This window comes from Copadichromis virginalis, linkage group LG8, assembly GCF_057382275.1.
Source record: "Copadichromis virginalis isolate Kocher_CV1m ecotype Utaka linkage group LG8, C_Virginalis_male_GT1.1, whole genome shotgun sequence".
In the NCBI taxonomy this organism is placed as follows: domain Eukaryota; kingdom Metazoa; phylum Chordata; class Actinopteri; order Cichliformes; family Cichlidae; genus Copadichromis; species Copadichromis virginalis.
Window position 1 is genome coordinate 20,944,867 of NC_140625.1, and position 19,361 is coordinate 20,964,227.

The following is a 19,361-nucleotide window of genomic DNA, read 5'->3' on the forward strand; positions in this document are numbered from 1 at the left end:
TGAATCCACTCACCCACCCCCAGTCGGAGGGAAACACCCCTTGTGGGAGTTCAAAGTGCCAGGCTGCTTGGCATTCAGGCAAAACTTCAGAAGTTATACTTTTCAGACAACGTACTCCTCGTCTTTGCTCCGTCTCCTGACTGATGTTGGGGAATAGATTCATGCAGGAGACTGGAGTCTCAACGGAGGAGACCAGGGGAAGTAGCAATACATCTGGCAGCCAGATGGCTAACGCTTAGCTTTCTTTCACATGAGCAGGCTATGCACAAAGATAACACACAACTGACTCTTTCCAACGGACAACACATGAAATGATAACTTTATTATTCACTTGACAGAAGCGGATCCACAGAAATATTTTCATTTTTTTTTCAAAGCTTTTTAACTTCTGCTTTTATCTCATAATTTTTGCTTATGTTAGCAGGAAATTGCAATATTTCTTCTCTTTCCTTTGAAACTTTTATTTTTAATGAATAAGGGTGGCATGAACCAATCTATACTTGCAAATTCGACGTGTAGGCTACATAAATGATACAGAAACAAGCTGTGGTAAACATTGTACGCCCAAGTATACCACAAGATGTAGCAGATGTAAAAGTGTTGCCAGTTTTGGATTATCCATGTAAGATATGCCCATTTTTTTTACAGAGCATTCAAGCTAGGAATACTGTGGCATCATGCCACCCCACTATTCTGTATACAAGCTACGAAGACGGAAAGGGGGGTGGCTTTGTTGCTGCGCATTTAAGCCCTTGGGAGAGATAGTAAAAGAGCCAAATTGACAGTAGTAGAAAGACATAGCCAGCACTCCGAATGCTGATGGTTTGGACATCACATGGATCTGATTCCAAAATAACGACACACGATGAAAAATGAAGCACATTTTGCAGGCCTGCTGCAGATTAGTGTGAACAAGCAAAGGTGTCATTAAGAGAGGTCTTTTTAACACTTTTAAGGCAAACCGTTCACCTTAACGAGTTTTGCTTTGTTCTTCTCTTAAAGTAACGGGTAAAAAACAGACTAATTTCAATCTCTGTCCCTTTAAGGGCATTTAATCAGTAGGTTTCTTTTACCCACCACCACAGTTATGCATGGCTCTGTGGTTTAGTGGAAGGCCATAAAACACTGAAAACTGATTCTCACATTATATTCAGCCACGCACTAGAACTTCCTAAATCTTATCGCATATGTGATGTGGTTGTTTGCGAAACATCTGATAATTGAGGATACGTGATACGTTGCTTTGACTTTTCAGCAAGTTAATGGTCACACTGTAGGCTCTGCTCTCTTACTTTGCAGCCTGTCACCACTGCTGCAAGACCACGGTGCACACACTTTGATACAGACGTTCTTGCTAGACGCAAGGGCAGCTCTTCAACTGCACTAATTTCAGCATGGGCAGACCTGGTCTCCGCCCCCAGGCGGGCAGCCGGGGTGGAGGCCTGTGTAGAAATAGCCCTCAGTCATAAACATCCTACTGGCAAGCCAATCAAGGCAACTCATTAGAGAGGCTGTTTATCCCACACATCAACCAGAGTAGTACTGCACACACACTGAAGCACTGCACTGATGCTGCACTGTGTGCGGGTCCGATGAAAGATAAGTGGAATTCAATGAAATAAGTAAATGCACACACAAACAAAAACAATAATCTTGAATTCAGCTTTCTGTGTTTGTGTAGGAATCTGCCAACAAAGCTGTGATCAGCTGGTGAAAGTTAACCAGCGGCACTAATATTTAAATTCAAAGACAGCATAGTGGGCTTACGACCATGGAAACCAGAAGCTACTGCCAGCCTATCAGTACTGCTCCATTCAGGACAGCCCCATTTAAATTCAGCCGGTGTCCCAACTTTGCTGTAGCAACGTCTTCAGACAAAAGGGTCTGAGCGCAGACAGGAAGGAGCTTGCAGCTGCAGGATGCATCTGTTGGTGGCCCCGAGGAAGGATGCAGAGCACCCTTTATTCATACGAGATGCAGGGGTTTAAGAGAGATGGGTATCACTTTGTAGTGCGCAGGAGATCTTTCAACACAACTTCCCACATTGAGGTTGAGAGGAGAGCCGCCAGCGTGTCAACAAAAGCCACATTAAAATTCTAAATTCAATACAAATTGGCATCACCTAATTCATAATCAGGGATCCTGTGTATTTTCTGGTCTCCATGGAGGCCACTCGTTCAGTCTGAAAATGTTTAGGCTAAAAGCATGCTGGGTACACAAAAATAAGCTGATTTAGTGCAATGCAGTCATGTCGTGTCTGGAAATAGCCACACAATATCCCCATCAACCATCTGATCTTCTGTGCACTAACTTAAAGTATGACATCTGAATGCTAATTTTATTTAATAATAACAATGACACATTGTCCCACTCTCTCTCATCACAGGCTAGACCGAGAAAACCCTTCGACCAAACTCAGTCACACCCCCACACAAGCTAAGGAAGCATAAGCACACCTTGACAGGAAACGCTTACATGTACTCTCTGAAACTTCCTCCCTGCAGCTGTACGCATATTTCACCAACGAGGTTAAGGGTTGCAGGCGTGATTCCACAGGACATTGCTAGTTCCTGCCCTAAAATGTCAGTTCTGCACGGAAATGAGCTCAGTGCTTCCTCTGCAAAAAATCTTTTTTGTGTTTTCCTTCAACTGTTCCAAAAACCTCATTGTGAATTTGTGTCAACTTGTGACTTTTGCTAATTATTGTACAAAAGAAATGGCCCGGCGATGTGCTCAGAAAGAGCACACTGTGGTAAAAAGAAGTTGCGTGCTGATGCATGGTGAGAGGATGCTATTTTCAAATCTGATCAAATGTGTGAAATAGCATTTCCACTGCAAGAGTTAGCATCCAGAGTGACAGCCGAGGTGCACACACTGACTGGACGACATCTAAAGGAAATAGCATGTAGCACTAGTAAGAGCTGAAAATCCACTGAGACGCAAACAAACTCTGCTTCTGTTACTGCAGTGAGACAACATAAATCACGAGTAACCTTTAGCCTTGTGCATTCTTGCTTTCATCACAGCTTGACAGTGAGCTCCAGCTAAAAAGGGTTTCCAAATCTATTTTTAAAAACCCTGTCTGTAATTTATTTCATCTCAAGGTGCCAATAATATCTTCTTATTTCAAGCCTGCAGTGGTGTGGTTTTCACTTTTTGTAAACCTCAGTGTCTGGCCACAATATTCTGGCAGATCTGCCGGTTCAAGTGACAGCAGATAGATTTTACACCGAGTTGTTAACATGTTACATTTTGCTTGCAACTCGAGCTGAAGTGCTAAACTTGTGTAAGTGCAAACAGATCTTGACTGAGCAGCATTTTGTAAGATGGTCAAGGGTGTCTGAATCATTTCAAACAGGTGCTGGCCACTCCGGCAGAAGAATGAGAGTGGATAAACACTTAAGAGGAGAGCTTAGGCGTCACATGCCATTAAGAATGCAGTCCATGTAGCTATGTGAATGTCAGCCATGACTGGTATTATCAAAGAATGTTGTAAACAGATTAAAAAGATATTTTACATCTCTTAAGTCTCATGTAAAATCACAGCATGCATCTAAAGAACAGCGCATGCCATTTCTTTTGTACCTCTTGAAAACATACTGATGACACGTTTTGCGACCACAAACCAGCAAAAGGAGTCAAGTGTCACAACAAAGAAAATGCAAAGTATGACAACTGTACCTGACATTCAGCTGCTCATTCCACCGTCCGAGAGGTGCACGAGTCTCAGAGAAACACAATCACAAAACAGAAAATAATGGGTTAAAAAGAACCAAAATGACAGCTCTCCGGCAGGCAAGCAGTCTCACTCAGACATCCCCACTGGCATCTCTGTCTGTTCTGTGAGGCAATGTGTCTCTGCCTCCTGATCAAACTACAGCAGGCGGCAGTCTTGCATCATTAACATGTCCTTATAAAGCAAGTCAATGAACATGTCCTTCAGTAAGGACAGATCCCAGACAGCCACTGAGTAGGAAAAGACGGGAGCGTGCAGGGAGGTGGGGTGGGGGGTGGGGGCTCCACTGTTGGTTTGTTTGTTACTTTTTTGTATGCATCCCCTGCACATGAGGTGCAAGGTTGCTGGGATTTGTGTGTGTATGAAACTGATTGCGCATGTGTGTGTGTGTGTGCGTGCGTGTGTGTGTGTGTTTGGGTGGGGGGGGGGGGGGGGGGGGGTGAAGAGGATGTGGAGGCGGACCCAGAGGCTTACTCACCATCCATTTCGCCATCCAATCATAAACCGGAGCCTCCTGCCAGCACAATACCTTCTGAACACACAGACCTTTCAGCAACTGTATCAAACTAAACCATCACTTCTTACACAAATTACGAGCAGATGCAGCAGTAAACCCTCACTGTAGAATGTAAGGTACACTTGCAATTCACTGCAATGCGCTAATTACTCCATTCATTAGCAGTTAACACATGTCATGCCGAAAGTAAACAAGCTTACAGCTGGGCAAATACTTAGATTTAAGCTTGAGTTTTAGCTGTAAATGCCTGCGTGCTGTACCCTTTGTAGTCATAACACTGAGGGTATGTCAGTTCAAACAGCAAGCATCCTAAGATTTGAATAAGGCACGAACACAGCCAACAGCATCTGCTTGCAAAATACCTGTATCGAAATTCTGCCAAACTTACCCATTTGGGTAAGATTTACACTTAGGACTCCAAATTATTAAACAAAACGGCCAACAACATCGGGCTTATCGTCTGAGTGAACTGCATATGAGAATGTTTTCTTACAAAAGTATGTGCGATCACAAATCTGTCACAAGATAATGTCCACATCAAGCTGATTTGCAAAAGTGGTAAGTGGTTTTTTCGAGATATGGATGTAAAATCTACTGCTGCCACACCTGTTCCTTCCTTCCTGCAGCCGCGCAGGCCAAAGATTCTGACGTTCTTGCAACACAGTGAATGTGAAACCAAACCCTCCCGTGGCCCGCAAACCTCAAAACATGAATGAATCCACCCAGGAAGTGAGAAGTAACAAATATTCGTTTGTTTTTCGGGGGGGGGGAGATTTTGTAATAAACTGTCATAAAGCTAATGAGCCTAGGCACATTTTCACACAGTTTGCTAAGAGACTTGTAAGAGCAATTGTAAGGAAGGAAGAAGTATTTCACCTGAGACAAGTTCTAAGCTTCCAAACACATTAGAAATGAAATTAATGCTTTCAGATAGTCTTTTCATCTTTCTCACAGCACAGGGACACTGTTCCCAAATCAAAATGTTTCCCTAATCAATCACTGTCAAGTTAAAAATAAATCAGCAGCTCAAAGCTCTTGGGAAGATGAAATGATAACTAATTACAAATACACCTTGGCATGTTCTGGGTGGACGTCCAGTGCAATATTCTCTTGAGTCCATTGATCAAATATGACACCTTGTGGTAAGAATTAACAACTGCATTTAGATAATTATCTAATTTCCAAAACACTTCTTTTCATTCAGACAACTATTTAATCACAATCAGAAAACAGTGCCCACTGGGAAATTAATTAATTTACATCAAATGTCCTCTGGGTAACTTTGGATATGACCAAAATTATATTTACTGAAAGGCATGCCTTCAAATATTTTGATATTATCAAATTTTTTTTACATCAAATTTTTCTTAGAATGTAAGAAGATCAAAAACATTTTTGAATGTTTCTTAGCAGGTCTTAAAATTATGTAAATACAATTAAAGGAACAACAAAACATTGGAAGCAGTACAGCCTTACTGCTTCCAATGGAATTAAGATGATTAGGTGCTTGTAATAAAAAATTAAGTGATAATTAGCAACCTTCTCTCTAAAAGCACTTTTGGCAGTCTGCTGGTGTTCAGCTGTTTGTTAACACAATGCAAAAGAGGAAGGAGGGTTATGTAATTTATAAAGATTATGAAAATGTAGAAAACAAGCTGGTGTGCCAATTATCCCAGGAGTGGTCATTGCAACAAATTCACCCCAAGGTCAGACCCTGGAATGCTCAGAGAAATCACAAAATAACCCAAGAGCTACAGAATCATGGGGTGTGCTAGTTTGCTAGTGTGGTAGTTTTCCACACACTGCTTCTGCATTTTGGCTTAGTTTGACACAGTGTAATACATAATTTTTATTGTTCATATGAGCATGTATTTACCTCGTTTGAAGACTTAGAAAGGACCAGATCACACTGAAAAGTACACTTTTTTCAGTTCTAAGGTCTTAGGGATCACTAAGACCTTAGAACTGAAAAAAGTGTACTTTCTTTTTCACATAAAAGCATATTATGACTATTTCACCTGCACTGCATTTTTAATTTATGTAGATAGTAACGGGCTGTATAACTAAACATGCATATGGTAGATTATAAGTATTTGATTAAGTCCTAGCAGTTTTATTGTAGTCAGCTGTTATTTATAGTTTCATTATGAACATGGGGAAGGTGAACAGTCACAGCTATTTTATTGTGCAACTTCAGAAAATAAGAAAAGAGAGTTGGGACCCGCAACACCCCATCCCGAATTTGGCCCCTCTCAGTATTGACTCAGTTGACCTTGGCACAATACTCTTATAAATGATTGCAAATATGCATCCAAATCAATTTCAAAACAAGCAGCGCTGGGACTTAAGGAAACTTGAACCTAACTGAACACCTGTTTTACATTTCTCAATCCCTATGAACAGATCTACTATAAATCATTTTGGAAACAAAGTGGGGGCTTTTCGTGGGGCATGTCCAAACAAACAACTTTTAAAATTGCACGTAGGAGTTAAGTTTCTCATCCAGCCCTCTTATCAAGATAAACTGAGATTAAAAGGCTCACCATTTAGTATTTGGCTGCTCAATCATCCAGGAGTTTCGTTCTATCACTCTTGATTAACTGATACTCGTGGTTTGATCGAGTCAATCAGAGGCAGTTTCAGTGCACCCCATCGCCACTCCCACCGCCCAACCCCACCCCCCATGACATCAGGTAAAGCGATATAAACAGAAGAGCCTGAAAGGATAACCAGCTGGAAGGACCAAAGTAAACAAAGACCTTGACACAAAACAAAATAAATCAAAGAACATCATGTGCTTTATATCAGGCCTAGTAAAATCTTACGCAGATGCAGCATGACGTCACTATTTGCCTATTATATACTGTATATGCTATAAATGCACATGTAAATACATGACGTGGTTTTAGATTAGGTTTCTGTTAGTGGTATTTGTATGTAGAAGTATTTGTTTTGGTTCATTTTCCTGTCTTATGAGCGCTAACATATAAAACACACCTATTATTAGTACATATCCAGTTTTTGCATAAGTGATGCAAACGCATTACGCAGAGCATAACACATTGTTTTTCTCAAACCTTTTATCATTTGCATGCATGTACTGTAATGTAATTTTCATGCGCGTGTAATCGTTGCACTGTAACACATCAGGACATCCTAGAAAATGTTTGTTTTTTATAAGCAAATAAAAACATAAGTTAACGGTTATCCATTTATGCATTTCCATAGTAATGAGCCCCAACTGCCTATCGTGCTTTGCACAACTTGTTTTTATTATTATTATTATTAATTATCACTGTCAGCGCCCAAAACACCAGATTGAATGCACAATGCAGTGCAGGCATGGAGAGATGGGGGGTGGGGGTGCCAAGCACATGTATGCCCCATCAGCCACACAAGCACATCATGAAAATATCCTTCACTGCGGAAGTCTAGTCCAAGCAAAAGTCCAAAATCCATATTTGTTGAAGATTGTAATCTAGAGGGACACTGGGGTCCAAAAACGGCACGAGTGCCAACTTTCTTTTTAGCTGCCATGACTCGTGCAAGAAAAGACCCGTAAACTTTAAAGCTACTCACCATTTCAGCACACGGTAGGTGAAAAAGCGACGGGCCAGTTAGTTCCGGTAATTCCGGTGTAGACGTGTAGACGTTGTCGACAAAGTGCACCGCTTTTTAACTATACAGGTGGATAAAAAATATCCATTAATTTTTATCCTTTCTCGGGAGATTCTCGAGGAAAAGGATTTCATTATGTGAATGGAGACGCATAGCGCATGCGCAGTTTGCGACAACCATCCACAGATGCTCTATGCAGGAACCAAGATTTTTGACGTGCAAACTTTGCGAAGATTTAAAAGGTTCATTGCTGTTATGCCACTTTGAAATTAAGCATTCTTATAATAGGTGTATACAGCTACTATTAATAAAATGAAAGCTTATATATAAACATTACAAATAAAATTAATACGCTGTTTAAGGAATTCTAACCAGAAAAACACCAGTGAGCTTTATATAATAGTATAGCTTTAAAAGTAAACATCTTAAAGTTAAATATGAGCGAGATAAGACGTGTTTCCTGCTTCATTCTATCTGTGCTGCTTGATAGTGTCCCAGAGGTCTATATTAAGTTTCCAGCGACTTTATCTCAGTTTGTGGTAGGCCTGTTTTATCCGTCTCCATCTTTTATCGTAATATTCTTGTCACAAAAGGCCATTTGAGGTATAATTAGAAGTTAAATTAGGCCAAGTTATTAACAAATGCATAATAAATGTAGTATAAATGTCATGTGCGTTCCCTATATTACTGGTTGCAGTGATGTTTTAACATTAATAGTTCTGTTGCCATTGTTGTTGTTGTACGAAGACATGCCTGATGGGTAATAGAGCCCATTCATTGTCCCTGATGTGCATTTCAAGGGGCCCGTAGTAGACTAAATTAGACTATGGGAAAGCCTAACAATTAGTGCAAACCAAACAGATGAAACAATTAGTCTGAGAATGGGGAGTCAGGCTGCAGAAGCCCAAAGAACATGGTGCAAACAAAACCTGTGCGTCTTGTAAACACCAACCCAGGCGCCTCATTACCAATTGAATAGATGATGAGCTGTCAGGTAGCAAGTCTTGAGGACTCATGTCAATTTCCTTTAATGTTCTCAGCTACTTGTTAAACGTGAAAGGGGGTGGGTGAGAGTATATAAGGCTCCCCTGCTCTTCCAGAGGAGGAATTTGTCATTAACCGACCTAAAACATGCGCTCATGGGGAGCTTTGGGTGTTGCGCTCCATGCATCTTTGCTGGCGCTGCTGGCTCAAGGGATTCATAAATCCAGCGATGGGGTGTTTATGAGGCCGCCGCACCGTTTTGCCGTGATGGACCGAGGAACTGGATATCACCTGCCGAGCTACATGATGCAACTTTACAGGAATTTCAAGTCGAATTTTTCCGGTCTTATGGATACGATGGAGCAAGATGCCGCAAGACAAGCGGACACCGTGAAGAGTATGATGGCTAAAAGTAAGATCTGGCTCATTGCTTCATAAAAAATATTTGGTTTGTTTGTCAGAAACGTGCAGGGAATCGTTTGACATTCGTGTTTTATAGCTTTGGTTCGGGTCAGATGTCTTCTCTACCATTAATAAATCCTCTCAGATGTTAAGGAGTTTAGTTTTTCTGTCAACACTGCGTGCCAGACGACCTCAGAGGTTTTCAATCCACATTCCGCTTAGGGGGTGAATAACCATGCAGAGATCAGCGTGTGAAAAGGCCGGTATTCTCTCTAATTCTCAAAGCAAACCTCTTCTTCGCTAAATAGGTGATGTTGATTAGATACCTCGCCAGACATCCCCCTATACAAATCTCTTGCTTAGTCAAATCAACAACCTCCTTCAGTTCTTTTTCGCACTTGGTTTGATTAAATTAGAGCGCTGGATTTAACGGTGGCACAAGCAGCCAGCACAGGACACCCCCCAATCCCTGCTGCAGAATCTAATTTCACATCTCGGTAAAGTGTTAGAGTTACTACCTGTTTGTTTGACAGAGGATATGCAGAAGCCGTGAGAAGCAGGGATGTGTTAAGTGATTGGTTTCGGCTACGTGTTTGGTTTGAGTGGATTAATAGCGCGGGTGGTTTGCACTTTTGATCAAGAGTCGAACTCAATAGGCAGCGGACAATGCAAAAGTTAAATGTTTTAAAGCCGTTCATCCCTTAGATTAATCGGAACCACACCTGTTTAGAATCACAATGGGTCTCTTTACAGATGTGGGCGCAGAGCAGGGTGTCCATGGGTAGCATAATGAATGGGTTATGTTGGGGAAAAGCATAAGCAGCTTTGATTACTGAAATCCCCTAATCACGAAGTTCTAGATGACATATATTATTATTTTCTCACCAGATGAGCCTGCATGTTCATTAAAGGTTTCATTTTTTGATTTTATCTGACTTCTGTTATGAGGTAAATAAACTTTCAAAAAAAATTTTAGGTTAAAATAATTCCTGTTGGCTGATTAAATCCACTAAACCAGCAAAACATATAAGGTTGAAGCTGTAGGCCTTCTTATTGATTTGCATCTTCTTTAATAAAGCTGTTACAGGCTGCACACTGAAAATGTCATGTCATAGTTAAGATATATGTTGCACTTATACCTTCCATAAGTTTATTTAATTTGGCGAGACCCTACATTATCAGAAAAGTAACCTTTAACAATTCGGTGATCACCTTTCAAAAGAACTTGGAGATTTTAAGGGAGGAGAAACGCTTAGAGGAATAGATTTCCAGCAAAACCAGGCTCACAAAGTTGCAGCTATCTACCACCTGTGTGGTGAGGAGGGAAAGAAAGCAATCTAATGTTTGGTAATATAATAATGGTGATGTTTTGGGGGGTTCATTTCCCGCACAGGTGGTTGTTTGTTGGTTTACATGCATCAGTAACACACAATCAGTCATTATAATCTGTGTCATACAAAGTGCTCTTCAATTATGCTAATTCTTCCATTTTTGCTATATCAGATTTGAAGTACAGACATAGATCCTGGGTGGCGACATTTGACCTCCATGCGCTGGGAGCTGACAAACAAATCCAGGCAGCAGAGTTGAGAATCAAGCTACCTTGGACAATGAATGTTTCCAACATTAGTGTGGAGGTGTATCACCACCATGACCAGGATCAGCATCTGCTGGCACTGCTCACAGAATCGTCACTAGTCACATCATCGCAGAGCTGGAAAGTATTCAACATGACAAATCCCCTCTTGAGCTGGCTTAAAGAGAAATCAACAACAAGAATTCGACACAAGCGAGTGTCAAGAAGAAGGAAAGTGATAAAGAAAAAGCGAGGCCTGCCTCTTCCCGATGAGCCTGTTTATGAAACAAGTTTGACAAAAGACCAGGATGTGAGTGACCGGGCCTTGCTGGTTGTCTTCTCACACACAGGGTCTGATGAAAACTCAAAGGCTAAAGCGAGCTTACTCCATACAGCTGAACAATCCAAGTTCTTCTCCCCTGCTGAAATCAAAAAGAGGCGAAGGAGCAAACGGGGCCAGAGAGAGCAAACAGCAAGAACCCCACAGCTGTTCAAAAGAGTGAGTGAAAAATCGTTCTGTCGCAAAGTGGACCTGCATGTCGACTTTAATCAGATTGGCTGGGGGTCCTGGATTGTCTTTCCTAAAAAATACAATGCCTACCGCTGTGAAGGCTCCTGCCCTAGTCCTCTGAGAGAAGACTTAAACCCAACCAATCATGCCTACATGCAGGTGAGTGCCTATCTAGAGTTTCTGTTCTTACACATATTCATATTATCATCATAGGAACATTGTATGCAGACCGTTTAAAAATTCATATGCACACAATCACTGGCAGATATATGCATCAGGGACAATTTGGGATAGGGACAATCTATCTATCTATCTATCTATCTATCTATCTATCTATCTATCTATCTATCTATCTATCTATCTATCTATCTATCTATCTATCTATCTATCTATCTATCTATCTATCTATCTATCTATCTATCTATCTAATAAAAATACCAATTACTTCACAATGGAAGCGGCTGAACTGTAGCTAAACCACTAAAGTACAACTTATGGAAACAGTACTTCAGACTAATATGTAATAAAATAAACTTTACGTGATCAAAAATGATAACAACTATGAAAAATCTGCAGGCAAGCAAAAATACCACTTAACTCAATTTACCGGAAGTCCTCAGTGGCTCTTGAGTCAAATAATGTTTATCTAATTATGTAATGTAATGTATTATGTAAGTAATAATGTAATAATGTTTTTTGTTCACTAAAAAGAAAAAATTGAGACATTTAGCTACAGTAATGTGTTAGATCAGAGACATATCATTGTGAAAATGCACTACATACTGGTCAAGTGTGTGGTGGTGGCTGTCTGATGGATGTCTTAACAATGTTAACTTGACACCAGTTAGGACTGAAGAAAAAGGGTGGAGGGCCTCTCTAAGGGGTTTCACAAACAGTAGAGAACAGTAATGGTAAACTATATATTAAAAAAAGGAAATTATTCCTGTGTTTTTCTACCCAAAAGTGTTGTCAATTACTTTCAAAATGACAAAACAAGTATCTCAAATACTTGAAACACTATGCAAATATGAATCGTAGTTACTAGGTTTTTTTTTTGTGTGTTTTTTTTTTTGTTTTGTTTTTTTACATTTGTTCATTCATTCATTGGAGCTTATTCCAGCTGTCTTAGGGCGAGAGGCAGGGTACACCCTGGACAGGTTGCCAGTCTGTTGCAGGGCTATAATAATTGTTTTATTATTTTTTGTTTTGCTAATTTAGTAAAACGTGAGGATTTGAAGCGTTTCATCATAACAAATCTGTTAGTACTCCTTTTCCACACTATGAAAAAGGGTAAAACAAGATATCATTTTTTATCAGAACGTCTGTGGTTTAAAGTGGTTCAAAATGTTACGTTAAAAACAACAAAACATATAACAAATAGCTTAAATGAACAGAAATGTTCAACTTACTAAATGAAGTGAAAAGCAGAATAGCAAATATCAGATGACAGTAAGTGGGTCAGTATGTCAGTAAGCTAAGATAGGATAACGCTATTACTATATTTCTTTATAGAACTGCAGTTATCTACAATTGGCCTAAAGCCTCTCTCTTTCTTTTTCCAGAGTCTCCTGAAGCATTTCCACCCTGACAGAGTGGCCTCACCCTGCTGTGCACCAACCAAAATGAGCCCACTGAGCATGTTGTACTATGAAAATGGAGAGATGCTCCTTCGACACCACGAGGATATGATTGTGGATCAGTGCGGGTGCCAGTGAAAGCTAAAACCAGCTGCAGAGCAGGCTTAACACTGTACAGAAATTTTGACAGAACCAAATAATTTCTGAAAATTAAATAAAATAAAATAAAATAAAATAAAATAAAACAAAACAAAATAAAATAAAACATTTATACAGAAGGAAGAAAGCACTGCAAGGCTGTGTCGGAGCGTTGCACGAAGACAACATTTTGATGTGTGATGTAGGCTTTGGTTTGTAAGAATAGTTGCATTTTGAGATGTACCAAAATGTGAACTCAAAAATTGGGTTCACCTATTGTCACAAACGGAAGTTCATTCACTTTAAATTATCAATTGTTATAATTGTAAATATTTAATGGTAATGTTGATTAATATTTCAGCACAGTTTTATTGTCGACTACCATTTGTGTATATTGTTATAATGGCTATTTATATTGTTATATTATTGTAAATATTAAAATAAAATTACATATATGTACATGTTGCACCCTTAATATGTATTTTGCTATGTTGGTTTAAAATTATGTGGTGTATTTGGTTTTTAAGATGCTACAGTTTCATGACAAATAGCATGGTGAAGCTTATGTTTAGCAACAGGATTGTGTGTGAACTGTGTTTCACAAAAGCACTCACACTCAAAATAGGTAGACTTTTCTAGCTGTTTCAGTCATCTACAGTAAGTGACTGCCAAATTCCTCTTACATTGAAAATATAGCATTGTAAAAGGAATATCCAGCCAACACTCTAAAGTTGCAGTTTGTTGTAACAATGCTAAACTAGGTTCTATTCTTCTAAAGCAATAGAGCTCATTGTATTCAAATCCTTTGAAAAAATACTGACTAACCAGGAACTTGCCAGATTCATGACTATGGCAGAGGTCAGACTGGCAATAGCTGACCAGGACTCAGAGGTAAGACAACATTTAACTTCGTAATGTCAGTTTCCACTCAGGCAGATGTGGTTAACTATTTAATTATAGTTGAATTAACCAGCAACTATTTAAAAAAATATTTTATACGTGTTCAATAAATTTTAAAGATGGTTTAAGTTATTTAGTTGTGGTATCTGCGCCTTATTACTCATGGAATTCGTGTATGACGCTATTTCTTTTGTTTTATATTTTAAATTTTCGTGTTCTGCAATTTCAAAGCGCAGGACTGACGCTCGTGAATATCACTTATGTTAGCTAGCAAGCTAACCGAAGCTCATGTTTTCCTAACCGAAGCTAAGCATTAACTTGCTTTTGCATTGTTTGATAACTTCTTTGCTTATATGAGGTGATGCTAACGTATCGTACTGACCGAAAAAAATAGCGCAGCAGCAAAGAGGTGAGCCAGCCAGCCTCTCCTCTGGTTAAAAATACACACTCATTAAACTTGCCTGGTGGGTTGAGAAGCTGAAGCTAAGTTAGCTAACACCGGCAGCTGCACGTTTTGGTAACACTAGCAGGCTTTTAGTTGAGGTAAGTGACTTTTGTATAGCTTCAATGACACAGAGCATATCTATATGTCTGTCGACCGGTGAATTTATATTAGTCTGGTAGTGTAGGTCTGAAGTAAGTCTAAAGATTTTTATGTTAGCATACATGCTTTATTTACTAGCTTTATGGTTAACCAGAAGTGAAAAGCGATCTTCGTGAAGGCTCAACCGAAGCAGCGTTTCTGGGGTTTTATGTTACTATTTCCACTTTGAGGACTTAATGGGTTTTAATAATGGGCAAAGGCAAAAGTTGAATTTCTCTCAAACACTCTGTAATTCAATATAACAAATGTTTTATGAGTTGTCTTTAATTTACCACAAATTACCAGATAGTTTCAAATTATTATTATTATTTTTTATTTAAAGAACGGCACTGTGTCTTTTTCTAGATCTGGAGAAAGCATATGATAGAGTGCCAAGAAAGGAACTGTGGTAGTCTTAAGAGGAAGTCAGGAGTGATGGAGAAGTATGTTAGGTTGGTGTAGGACATGTATGAGGACAACAAGACAGTGGTGAGGTGTGACAGAAGTGAGAGATGGGTTAAAGGCAGAGGTGTGATTCATCAGGGATCGGTTCTGAGCCTCATTCTTGTTTACAGTGGTAATGGACAGGCTGACAGGTGATGTCAGGCAGGAGTCTCCTTGGACTTTGATGTTCGCAGATGACATTTTGGTCTGTAGTGAGAGCAGGGAGCAGTTGGAAGGGATTATTTAGAGGTGGAGATATGCACTAGAGAGACGAGAAATGAAAGTCAATAGAAGAAAGACAGATTTCACATGTGAGAGAGAGACGGGTGTAACAGCGAACCTGTAAAGGTAGTAAACATAGATGACTTTAAATACCTGTGGTAAACCAAACAAAGCAACAGAACAGGCAGTGGACAAGAGAGCTGAAAAGCAAGGGCAGCTTGATGGTGTGGGTGGAGACCAGTGTTAGGGGGGATGTGTGACAGAAGGATAGCCGCAAGAGTGAAAGGAAAGGTTTATAAGATGGTAGGGATACCTGAATGTGGAGCTGCCAGGCAGGAGTAAAAGAGAAAGACCACAGAGAAGATTTATGAATGTAGTGGAAAAATGGCATGCAGAGAGTTTGTGTGACAGAGAAGGATGCAAGAAGTAGGGTGAGATAGAGGCAGATGATCCACTGTGTCAACCCATAAAACAGTCAAAAGAAGAAGACAAGTCAACTGTTTAACCTGAGCTGTCTTTCGTTTATATTAATTTCTAATCTGTTTATTCAAAATTGTGAATACTGGAGCAAAACAAAAAACTCTTGACATGTCAAATATATTCATCAGTGGAGTACTTGAAAGTACAATATATGAGAAGAGCTAGTTATTTTCTGATCATTTTTTTGAGTAGGAATTAGTGCTAAACAAACATAACTAGTTATAAAAACTCAACCAGTTCAGAATGTAGATGTAGATAAGCAAAGAACTAAGACCTTAATATTGTGCCAGTACTAAGTTTATTAAGCTAGAAAAGAATATGAAGAAGAATATGAATCCATCTGACTTTGTGCTGTTAATACACTTGCAGGTCAGGTCTTTACATTAAATTCTGTTAGAAATTGCCTTAATGTACTTAAAACCAAAAGTGCACAAAAATTTGGAGTGTGTCCACGTTAAACAACTAAAGTGTGACATTTATCAGTGCTAGCAATCTTTAATGAGATTTAGCCTTAGAAGGTTCATTTTTAGCCTGTGGCTAAATTTAAAACAGGCGTCGACTGTGTTGTGCTGACTTCAGTGGGATGTCAGCATGGGCAGCAGCTTTGGCTGATAGTGTAGTTACTATTTTATCATCTTATCATTTATATGTGGAGGTATGTGTAATGTTGTATTATGTCTCTTAGGAAAAGTTAAAGCAGAAAAATGGCTGAGGCTGTTGCAAAAGTGGCCCGGAGGATTAATGCTACTGTAGAGGAGGGAAAAGATAGTGTGGGTAAGATACACTTTAACATATTCTTTCCTTTGTCTCTCACTTAATCTTTGTTCAGAGCATATAAATGAATTTGTTGTCAGAGATAGTACCAGCAGGTGGCGACATAGGCTTAAAGTTGACTGCTACATAACTTGAAATGCCAGAATGTAATAATAAGAATAGTAAGTAATCATGTGTAATTATCAGAGTAATTATAGATTTACACTGTGTTAATGTTTGATTATTTTATAACTATGTTCTTCTTCTTCTCCGCAGACCTGTCAAAATGCATGCTAGCTTCTTTCCCAGACGGTGTGTTCAAAGTCCTGAGGACTGTCACAGAAAACATCCGAGTTATCACATTGGCTGACAATGAGATGAAGGTCGTTTCTAGCAAGTTCTTTACAACTTTCACTCAGCTCAGAGGTAAATGATGTATTTTTTTAAATCTCACATGCTATTCACCTCACAAACGTTGACAGAATGTCTTCGTGCTCTGATGGGAAAAACAGCCAAGTGACCCTTCGATTTACTCGTGTCTTGAAATACCTTGCAGAACTGGACCTGCAAGGAAATGTGCTCACCAAACTGCCCGATTCTGTGTCGGAAATGAAGCATCTGACCAGCATCAACCTGGCTAATAACAAGTTCTCCATCTTCCCTGATAAGCTTACTGAAATAGCCACACTGGAGCGTATTGATCTTCAGGGAAATAGCCTTACTGGTAAAAAAGAATTGTTAATGTATCCTCTTTGTGAGAAAGGTACATATTTACACATCTCAGTCTTTTTGTCTTTTAAATTTTCCTCTACAGAAGTACCACTGGAGAAGTTGTCTGACATGCCATCGCTGAAGTGGCTGAATGTGAAGTCAAACCCTCTGGACTCAAACACAAAGTCAGCTCTGCAGTCTCCTCATAAATTTGACATTTTGTCAACAGCAGAGTCCTAAAATGCACGATAAATGTATTTCACCTCCTGTAGCATGGAGCTGTGTGCCTTTACTTGCTTAAATTGAATTAGTTTTGTGTTACAGGTAGGACAAAAATACTTCAGGATATCATTATACTGTACAAGCAACAAAAACAGAGTTGTGCGGAGACCTCTTTCTTTGACTTTTCAATGCTGCTGGGAACCCTGTAGGCTCTGCGTTTGGTATTAAGACTTCTGGAAATTAAATCACTCATTCTTGATACACCATTTGACATTGTTTCAAATTATATATTTATTATGGCTTATTTATTCTTTTTGATAGGGGAAAAAACAAATATACATTGAAAACTAAGCAGTCTCTGTGTATTTGTCCTTTTTTTACATGGTGACTTTGCTGAGATGGTTATGTTATATACAATACTGAGTTTGTATTAAATGACACAGAAGTACAAAAGTGTTCAGGATTGTTTTTAAATGTTTTAATGTTTCACAAGTCTCTCTCTCTCTCTCTTTTTTTTTTTTTACCATTTTGGGTGAGTGTTTTCTTATCCAAATCAAGGATCTAAGTACAGATTGTATTGTATTAGTGAAGCACTTGGCTATGCAAATACAACTGACTGGAAGCTAAGATTGCACCTGAAAAATGTTTTGCAAGAAGAAACATTTGGCTAAATATTATACATAAAATCTAAAGAATTGGACTAGAACATAGATTACAGCTGGAGCAATAATTTAAACAAGCAAGAGAAAAGCAATTGCTAAGATAATAGTCTGTACACACAGAATGTCGTCTGTAGTTCACCCTCTGAGTGCAGGTACTTCTCACACAGGTAGATACAGTATGAGGAGCTCACAGAATAACATCCTTTCAAGATGCCTGAAGGTATTGTAGCCACATTCAAAGTTGGATAATTCCAGTTCACTGTAACTGTAATAGAAGCTCCAGAAGACGGAGACAGGTGCTCAGAAGAGCAACTCAAAGTATTTTACTCCTCAAGAACACTTTAAATAGCATCCCTGCTGAGTCTGGATTATTTCACCTGATGTTTGAGCGCAGAGTTTCAAGTCTGCGTGTATCATTAGAAAACCAAGAAGATCTGGTGAACGAATAATCCAAATAAACCTTTTCTAGGGTGAAAATTGGTTTGAATACACATAATTTCTGTTGGGAGAAGTCATCAGATACAGCATCTACAAGTCTGCCAAAGGAGAATGTTCTTGGGACATTTAGCCTGGTGGCAAGCTTTCAGTGCCACGTGACTTGTCTGCTTCCCAGAGTGTGACCTCGCACTCAGCTTCACGCTCCTCTTTAATTCACTGTGTTTTAATTACCTTACCTATAGGCAGAGGAGCATACTTTCTTTAGTGCTATTGTGCAGTTTGACAGGTTATATTAAGCAGTTTTTGGCACTGCACATTTTAGTTAGGTTTACAGCAGGATTTTTCATCTAAATAGCTGAAAGTTAATACTTTATATATAATAAAGAACTGTACAGTTACATGATTTTAATATAGAAATTGCACGACAAAGATATAAGACTACTCCCACACATGTATATTGTGTTTTTCTTCCTTTTTTCCCATAAGGTGCTTTAATGCACTTTTACTCTGACACTACTTTTTATTTGGATAACAATATATAAATGAAATGCATGATTTAAGTGACATAAAAAAGTTCAGCCAAAACAAAACAAGCAAATGAAAAAAAAAATTAAACTTTGGTACAATAGATTAATATAAAAACTTAAAGGCATTCATGTAGAATAGGACTCGGTGCTCAAATGTATTACATAAGCATGCAAAAATCAAAACTAATTTAAATATTTTTTCTCAGTGTTTCCGAAAACAAGCTCATAAGTATGTTATCGAACAGTTAAAGTGAAACTTGAGATGTAAGAAGTCACAACACTGCACACCACCTAATCCTCCTGTGTTAATTGGCTTACAGCTAACACCTGTCAGCTCCATCTGTTTTTCTGTGAAAAGAA

The 19,361-nt window shown here is 39.1% G+C and overlaps 3 protein-coding genes across 7 annotated transcripts in view; 2 read left to right on the forward strand and 1 right to left on the reverse strand.

The window, feature by feature from the left end:
* pald1a (phosphatase domain containing paladin 1a) overlaps window positions 1-7,997 on the reverse strand; it is a 58,351-nt gene extending 50,354 nt beyond the window's left edge. For 2 of the 3 annotated variants that reach the window (XM_085466468.1, XM_085466466.1), the window contains exon 1: window positions 3,682-3,884. The gene's annotated coding sequence lies outside the window, so the exon portion shown is untranslated. Of the gene's footprint in view, window positions 1-3,681; window positions 3,885-7,832 lie in introns of those variants that run through there. The other variant, XM_085466467.1, reaches the window with a different exon arrangement.
* A 1,005-nt stretch (window positions 7,998-9,002) lies between these two features.
* ndr2 (nodal-related 2) lies at window positions 9,003-13,461 on the forward strand. Its single transcript, XM_085467237.1, has 3 exons — window positions 9,003-9,267; window positions 10,761-11,503; window positions 12,907-13,461. Exons 1-3 carry the CDS (start codon window positions 9,003-9,005, stop codon window positions 13,057-13,059), a joined length of 1,161 nt encoding a protein of 386 aa, XP_085323363.1. The 3' UTR covers window positions 13,060-13,461.
* Window positions 13,462-13,805: 344 nt separating this feature from the next.
* Window positions 13,806-17,725, forward strand: lrrc20 (leucine rich repeat containing 20). 3 transcript variants are annotated; one of them, XM_085466471.1, is made up of 5 exons: window positions 13,806-13,950; window positions 16,374-16,462; window positions 16,718-16,867; window positions 16,998-17,165; window positions 17,256-17,725. In XM_085466471.1, exons 2-5 carry the CDS (start codon window positions 16,393-16,395, stop codon window positions 17,390-17,392), a joined length of 525 nt encoding a protein of 174 aa, XP_085322597.1. In that variant the 5' UTR covers window positions 13,806-13,950; window positions 16,374-16,392; the 3' UTR covers window positions 17,393-17,725. The 3 variants fall into 3 exon arrangements, with proteins under 3 accessions (XP_085322597.1, XP_085322595.1, XP_085322596.1); XM_085466469.1 differs by lacking the exon at window positions 13,806-13,950 and adding an exon at window positions 14,191-14,502; XM_085466470.1 differs by lacking the exon at window positions 13,806-13,950 and adding an exon at window positions 14,191-14,368.
* Window positions 17,726-19,361: the final 1,636 nt, after the last annotated feature.

Coding starts and splice junctions, on each gene's coding strand:
- ndr2 (XM_085467237.1), top strand. CDS start 9,003: ATGCGCTCATGGGGAGCTTTGGGTGTTGCGCTCCATGCATCTTTGCTG. Junction 9,268..10,760: donor GAAGAGTATGATGGCTAAAA/GTAAGATCTGGC, acceptor TTGCTATATCAG/ATTTGAAGTACAGACATAGA. Junction 11,504..12,906: donor CCAATCATGCCTACATGCAG/GTGAGTGCCTAT, acceptor TTCTTTTTCCAG/AGTCTCCTGAAGCATTTCCA.
- lrrc20 (XM_085466471.1), top strand. CDS start 16,393: ATGGCTGAGGCTGTTGCAAAAGTGGCCCGGAGGATTAATGCTACTGTA. Junction 16,463..16,717: donor GGAGGGAAAAGATAGTGTGG/GTAAGATACACT, acceptor TCTTCTCCGCAG/ACCTGTCAAAATGCATGCTA. Junction 17,166..17,255: donor TCAGGGAAATAGCCTTACTG/GTAAAAAAGAAT, acceptor TTTCCTCTACAG/AAGTACCACTGGAGAAGTTG.